At 37.5% G+C, this 8413-nt stretch overlaps 1 protein-coding gene across 1 annotated transcript; it reads right to left on the bottom strand.

Moving 5' to 3' along the window:
* Window positions 1-2863: 2863 nt before the first annotated feature.
* Window positions 2864-3802, bottom strand: LOC138092114 (olfactory receptor 10T2-like). Its single transcript, XM_068987983.1, has one exon. The coding sequence runs from the start codon at window positions 3800-3802 to the stop codon at window positions 2864-2866; it is 939 nt and encodes a 312-aa protein (XP_068844084.1).
* Between the last annotated feature and the right edge of the window lie 4611 nt (window positions 3803-8413).

Genomic DNA, 8413 nt, shown 5'->3' with positions numbered 1-8413 from the left:
AAGCTGAACGTGCATCTCACTCATCTACAAGTAGGCAGTGGGAGTCAGCACTCTATTTTTGCCAGAGCTGTGTCAGGAGTGCTCAGCAGGAAACTGAAGAAACACATACACACCCACCTGGTGTTATGGCAACAACACAACAGGAGACTTCCTTGAAAAAAATCTGGAATAATAATCTAGAATACAATCATATTCCAAATATTTATAACATAATCAAAAATCACTCATCATACCAAGAACCAGAAAAGTAAAAACTTCAGTGAGATTAAACATAATATGCTCACATCAAGATGCAAAGAATCTAGAAATCATCTGTCAAGGATTTAAAACAGCCTTCAAATAAATGTTTCAACAAGCAACCATTAAATTCCTTGATACAAATTTTAAAAATAGAAAATTTCAGAAAAGAAACAAAAGTCAAAAAATAATAATGTGAAAATGACATAACTGAAAATACAAACACTGAAGTTAAAAAATAAAACTTGCTGGATGATCTCAATAATCTAGTAGAGATGACAGATGATAGAATCAATAAACTTTAACAAAGATAAATATAAATAACTGATCTAAACAAAAGGAAAATAGATTGGAAAATAAGTTCAGATCTACAGGGATTTGTGGGGAAATAACAAGCTAACATTCATATTTTGGGAGTTCTAGAGGAAAGGAGAAAGAGGTACTGAGTAAATACTTAAAGAAATGAAGTCTGAAAACTTTCCAAATTTGATGAAAGATATAGAGCTACAGGTGTAGGAAGTTGAGCAAACTCAAACAGGATAAACCCAGAGAAGTCCATACCGCAACACAAATAAGTAAAGTTCTGAAAATTAAAAGAAAGAAAAATCTTAAAAGCACTGATGGAGGAAGTATCATTCTTTATTATCTTAAAAAGCCATAATATTTTCCAAGTACTGAAACCAAAGAATAGTCAAATGTAAATTCTACACCTGGCAGAAACAGCCTTCAGAAATGAAGGTGAAATAAAAACACTTCAGGTGAAGGAAAACTAAAAGAAAATTTCCCCAACAAACCCACATTTAAATGATGGCAAAAGCAAGTTCCCTGAATAGAAAGCAAATAATAAAAAGACATGGAACTCTAGCAATTAAAAATAAATAAGATGAAAATTAAAAGGGAGCATATCAAAACATGTGAGATTAAGTTAAAGTAGTGCTGAGGGGGAAATTTACAGCACTGAATGCTTACATGACTAAAGAAGAAAGTTCTTAGAATACATGTAGGATTTTTGAAAGAAAAGAAAAAAGTAGAAGATGGCTCTACTTGATACTAAGACTTATTATACAGTTGAAGTCATCAGAATGCTGTGGTACTGGTGGAAGAAAAGATACATTGATCAAATGAAGCTAAACAAAAAATCTAGAAAAAGACCTACATAAGTATGCCAAACATTGTTTTTTAAGGTACAGAAGCAGTCCAATGAAAGAAGGAAATCTTTTCAACAATGGTTCTGGAATAACTGGACAACCATAGATGGGGGAGCCATCTCAAGCCTAAATGCCACACGTTACACAAGCATTTACTCAAAGTAGATCTTGGACTTCAATGTATAATGTAGAACTATAAACTGTAAACCTTTCTTAAAAAGGAGAAAATGTTCAAAATATGGGACTTTCAAAATTTTCTGGGAATTGACACTAAAACTACAATCCATAAACAGAAAGATTTGTCCAACTATTATTTTGAAAATACTGTGTTCCAAACATGCTTTGAATCATTTACTACATATATATATATACACACACATACAGAGACACATACATACGTAGATGCACACATTCATGTATTTTAAAACATTTTTAAAATGTGTGGAATTAAAAAAAAAAAAAAGGTGATACAAATGAATTTATTCACAAGGCAGAAGCAGACTCACAGACTTGGAGAACAAACTTGTGGTTGCCAGAGGGCGAAGGTGGAGGGTAGGGATAGATTAGGAATTTGGGACTGACATGTACATAGTGCTATATTTGGAATAGATAACCAACAAGGACCTGCTGTAAAATAAATAAAATGATAAATTAAAAGAAAAAAATTTTAAAATATTTTAAAACAGTATCCCCTTTATGTTAGAATAATAGTGGTGCCAGGGCATATAAGTTAATTCTATAATATGTTAAATGCTTTGTACACAAAGAGATTATTTTGTTGGAAGCACTCTGATTTTGAAACCAGGCAGGACCCTGTGGGGCTCCCAGGCACAGAAACCTTTCTGTGTCTCCTGTTTCTTATTTGTTGGGAATAGGCTTCAGCCTCCATGACCTTCCCTGAGTTCCAAATGGCAGGTTCAAACAGTTGCTAATCAGGAAAAGGAGGCGACACAAAAGCAAGGGAGGAGAAGTCAAGAAACAAAAGTGCCGCCTTGGGAGAATCCTGGTACCAGCTCAAGGGATACACATACAATATTTCTGAGCTCTTCTGCAGAACTAAAATCTCCAACAAATGGAAAATATTAACTACTTGATGACATAGTATTTATTCCAGAAAGAAGGTCACAGTTTGATAACCTTGAGAACCACAGAAGCTCAATGGGAGACCAAATGAGGCCAGATTAAAGGAATGCAAGCCCTGCACACATTTTAATTCCTATCAGCAACCTCACCCTTGAAACAGTGCCATAAAACTCCTTATAAAATCCCCCTTGGTGGGGACACACAGTTTTGAGGCCATGAATCCACTATGTCCCCTTTTGCCTGGCAAAGTAATAAAGCAATTCTTTTCTTATTCACCTAAAACTCTTCTCCAAGATTTGATTTGGTACCAGCGCACAGTGATTGAGTTTTGGCATCAATTTTCCCATTTTTATTTTCCATCAGTCTGTAATTTTTAAATGTTCAGGGTTCTCTTATCACCATCTGATGAACCTATTTGCACTATCTACTATCTTTCTTAAGGCAATCTGCATTTCTTTGTTTCTTAGACTGTAAACAATGGGATTAAGCAGAGGTGTCAGGACTGTATATGTCAGAGCCATCAGCATATCTTCACGGAATGAGTCACTGCTCTTGGGCCTCAAATAGACAAAGCCAGCAAATCCATAGTGTATGCACACCACAGTGAGGTGGGAGGAGCAAGTTGAGAAGGCCTTATACCTCCCCTTGGCTGAAGGCATCTTCATAACTATGGACCCAATGAAGACATAGGAAATCATAATTAAAATAAAGCTGCCCACCAATACAAAGGCAGAGAGCACAAAAATAGCCATTTCATAAGACAGAGTATAGTCACAAGCAAGGCAGACCACAGGTGAGATGTCGCAAAAGAAGTGCCGGATGGTGTTGGAGTCACAAAAAGATAAGTTGAATACAATGGTGACGATGCACATAGAAACCAGGAACCCAACCAACCAAGCAGCCATCATTAACTGAAAGCAGATCTTACGGGTCATGAGGCTGGAGTAGTGCAGTGGGTTGTGAATAGCTGTGTAACGGTCATAGGACATGGCGGCCATGATGAAGCAGTTATTACCTGACAAGCCAAAGAAGAAAAACATCTGTGTGGCACACTCAAAAATAGATATGGACTTACTGTCTGATAGCAAGTCCACCAACATGCGGGGGATGATCACCATAGTGGTACAGGTTTCTGAAAAGGAGAGGCCACAGAGGAAAAAGTACATGGGGATGTGAAGGTTGTGATTGAGCTTGACGGCCACCATTATGGACACATTTGCAGCTAGGATGGTCACATGGGAGAAGAAAACCATCACAGAGAGGAGATCTTGCAGGTCCGGGAAACTGGAAAATCCCCACAGAAGGAATGTGCTCACTGTGGTATGATTGCCCATCCTCCTGGTGCACGTAGCAACTCTCTTTCAAAGGTGGAGGGTTATTGAAATGAAGACTCTGAGATGAGTATGAACTATCCTTATGGACTGATGTCACCTAGACTGTAATCAAGGGAACCTGAACTTCAAGGCACCTCTTCATGAGAGAGCCTGAGACAGTGATTCTAAAGGCAGTTGACTGAAGTCAAGTTCAGAAAGTAGAGTAGTGAGAATGATTCTAGTATGGGATTCTGTATTAATGACATAGAGTGAGCCCAAATATCTTCTTGGATTATACTCACAAAGCCATTCTCATCTCTCTTTTCCAAACTATATCTGCATGTAAGAGGAAAATATGAATAAAATTTCTTTGTCCTCATCCACAGGATTTATTGATTGTATTCAATGCTTCTTGAAATATAATGTTAACCTGGTACACACAGGTGCTTCATAAACTATTGGCTGAATGAATAAAATAATCCAATCATTGAAATCACTTAAAATAAATATTAAACTTTTAAAGAATTAGGGAGATGAGTGAAATTATCCAAAAAACCTCCGACTTCTCCTTCAAAGAATCTTTTCATCAGTGCACTAAAAGTGACAATGTGACAATGATCTGACCACATAAATGAATTTAGCATGTTGCAATTTCTGCAGAGTTTCTAACCACACTAATATTTGGAGCTTGAGATATATAAATATTATTAGTTCTTAAGACACAATAATTTTCAGATTTCTTAGTTTCTCAATGAAGTTCTTTTCCAGATGCCCAACATAATATTAATGGACCAGCTTGGCGTCAAAATGATTTTGAAGGCACTGTCTCATTTAGAGTGGCATATTCTGGTAATAATGTTCTAATCAAATTTTGACTCTTTTAGCAAAACCTCCAGGACATTTTCTAGCAGATGTACTTGTTATGTGGTCTGCTTGGAAGTACAGACCTGAATGGAATAAACTCAAATTCTTCAGATCAATTGGCAAATCATATTTCTATTTCAATTTTTCATTAAATATTTGATCTCATAAGAGGTAAGGGGAGAAATGTGACATGAAAACTCTCCATAGAATTTTGATTTTTAACTTCAGTCATTGTTAAAGGGAATGGGGAAGAAAAATAGTAACAAATCAGTGGTGGAAAAAGAAGGGTACAAGAGAAATAGAGAAACACTAGCTAGAAATTATTCTGTAGGACTAACACATATTTTGCCATTTGAAGAGTCACCATTTTATTTTTGCACTGTAGTTATGGGGATAGAATACAAGAGGATACAGGCTAGGTGACCAGCACCCACATATTACCCATAATGTGTCAGACATGAGACAGAGAGAAAGCTACTTCATGTGGGCCTCACAAATCTCTGTGTTTGGAATTTTTCATTCTGATTTTATAAAAGATCAAGTGAATTATAGAGTGGTTAAGTGATTATGGAAGTCACCCATTTGTTCAACACATATTGACTAAATGAATACAATGGGCTAGACAATGTTATACATGAGAAACACAAAATGTAACCAGACTCATAGGATCTCTGTGATGTGAGAGTGAATGGCTACTTTGGTTTGTGGAGTCTGGGACACCCTCTCTGAGGAGGTAACATGCTTAAATGGAGAACAGAATGGCAATAAGCAACCAGCAGGTAAAGATTAGGGGAGAGAGCATTAACCACATGGTTCACAACCAATTCAAGGACTCTAAGGTGGGAAACTCATCTACCCAAGCAATCTTCCTACACCCAAATGGCTTGTCTTTGTGACCACTCCACTCTCCTCTGAAGGTTTTTGTCTATTTACCTCTAAAGGAAACTTTTTCAATTCTTATTGCTTTAGCTATCACTTACCTTGTATGACTCTCCAATTTTGACTTCTAGCATATAGAAAGCTCGAATTTCCTTTGGCACACTTCCAGGTCAAAATGTCCTCAAAGTATTGAATGTAAGATTTTCAGACCAGAATTGGCCACATTTCCCATACATGTAAGAGTTCCCCCCAGTCCTTCCTATTTGAGTTAGTTACTGACATAAGAGAGCTACCATAAGATTCCATTTTTTACTCCTTCTTCATTTTCATACTTCCAGATGACTTGTTTGCCAACATCTTTATCATCTTTTTAAAAAAATTACCCCTGCTATTTTCCTGGACCTATCCCACAAGAGTGTATATGGTGTTCCCTTAGTTGGCTATTTGTCACAAGTTCCCTGTGTTTTCATTTTATTTACATTGTGACTTGTTGTTAGATTTCCAAATACAGAATATATCACTGCTGCTGCTGCTAAGTTGCTTCAGTCGTGTCCGACTCTTTGCGACCCCATGGACTGTAGCCTTCCAGGCTCCTCTGTCCATGGGATTTTCCAGGCAATAGTACTGGAGTGGATTGCCATTTCCTTCTCCAGGGGATCTTCCCAACCCAGGGATTGAACCCGGGTCTCCCGCATTGTAGACAGACACTTTATCATCTGAGCCACCAGGGAAGTCCCTTATAGAAGGAAATCCAAATACCCCAACATGCTATTTGATGCTCATCACAAATGGATCCCTAGGCACTGCTCCTGGCCCAGTTTCCGCCACATCCGTCTGCCTACCCTACACTTAAACCAGACCATGGTGCCCTCTATTTCCCAAACACATCATGATCCATATTGCTGCTGCACCTTTGCACATGGTGTTCCCTCTGCCTCAGTTTCCCTTCCCCTATTTTGCTTCTATTAGACTTTTAAGTTTTCGGGCCCTAATTTGAATTTCTTTGATTCCTCACTTTCTCTTTTTATCCACATTTTCTAGATTCCAGGATCCTAACTAAAAAATGTATTCTTTGTATTCCATCACTCATGTGTTTCTTTTTTTTGCCAGTCTCTACCTTTTACATCGTCTAGCTCTATCATTCAGCACCTACCACATTTTCTCTATCAAATATGTGATTATGCTATACATCTCATTTTCAACATGTTTCATATATCCTTTTCTTACAAACGAGATAATTCTAATAACTTCTAAACTTCATTGCATGCTTCAGTTATTGCTGTTGTTCAGTTGCTAAGTCATGTCTGCCTCTTTGTGACCTAATGGACTGCAGCACACCAGGCTCCTCTGGCCTCCACTATCTCCCAGAGTTTCTTTAAATTCCTGTCCATTGAGTTGGTGATGCTATCTCATACATCCTCTTCACTATCCTAAGAGATAAATGCTATTAATATGACCGTATTTCTGGTGAAGAAAGGATAGCTTAGAGAGTTAGTTTGCGAAAGGCAATACAGCTGGAAAGTGTATATGTATAACATTTACACAGCAAGGCAGTAACTATCTGGAGGCCCATTTACATGGCTACTTGATTACAAGGCCTCCCCTCATTGCAAGTGCCCTAGCATGGCATTCAAGGCCTTAACCTGTCCAGACACATCTCCTGTTGCCCTAGATGGGGAACATTCCCATTTCCCAAATATCACATGTCCTTCAAGGCTTCTGATTTTCACACATTATTTTCTCTAAGCTGCAATATCCTTCCTGAACTTTCCTGCCTGATAGAGGGCTAACACTCTTGAAAATACAGTTCCAATGGCACTTTCCCACAGAAAGCCTACCTAAAACTCCTGGCTGTGTTAGTAATTTCTACTAGATTCACATGTCATTTTATTAAGATGAAATTTTGTTTTCTTTAATTTCCTCCTTCCTCCTACACTAACACAGGCAGAAATCAGTTTAAAATCTAGTGAATGTAGGTTTTTGAGTAATTTCAGTGACTATTGGAAAAATTGAAATTTCATCTGCTCCAGAAAGCCATTCATCATTATCATATTGCTCATTTACTAATTCCTCTACAATCCATTTTAAATGTATAAATAAAATGTATTTTGTGTGCACACATACTAAAGTTATTGGCTGCTCCCAGAAAAGTTTTAAGAATCTTGTCACCTAGCAATGTGAATGCATGTATGGAAGTTTTCTACATGCTCTCTTAATTGAAATAAAGATGGTGAAAAAACCCACCAAACTTCTGAAAATGCCAAGAGTGGTTGTTTAGAGTCTAAGAGAATGAGACTGGCATTTTCTCATGTCAGGTACTACCCCAATTGCTGTAGAATCAAATCACACTTGAACTACAACAGTGGTCATCTACTAAGGGGCAAACTGAACTCTTCAGGGCAGCTTTGTCAAAATTGTACATCTCTACCCACTTCTACCATAAGTTCTTAGCAGGGCTCTCCAAGAAGAGAAATCTCTGGCATATGAGTGTACATGTCCTCTGTGTAGTCTTTCTCACTAGTTATTGTTGAAAACTTTTGACTTGTATGATTCTTTTCAAATTCTTGGCTTTTTCCCATACAATTCTAGTACAGTAATGATAGAAGATTATGTCAGTATGATACTATGTTCATTTTTCCCAATTGCCCTGGCAGGAACTGGAGAGAAGAAAATCTGTAACATGTTTTCATCCCTTCTGTTTGTTTTTCCCAAGCACTACTCTCTTTATTAATCTGGATTTTGCTTTGAATTCAGCATTCTATTCAAGACTATGAAGTTCTTCAAAGCTTCCCCAGTACTGTTTCCTGGGTTCCAACTCTCCAGGCATAGGGAACTTTCAACATTCTTGCTTCCTAGATTGTCTATACCCATATTTTAATAATTTTCAAC

Source organism: Capricornis sumatraensis, chromosome 16 (assembly GCF_032405125.1).
Source record: "Capricornis sumatraensis isolate serow.1 chromosome 16, serow.2, whole genome shotgun sequence".
In the NCBI taxonomy this organism is placed as follows: domain Eukaryota; kingdom Metazoa; phylum Chordata; class Mammalia; order Artiodactyla; family Bovidae; genus Capricornis; species Capricornis sumatraensis.
This window is presented reverse-complemented; position numbering and strand designations above follow the sequence as displayed.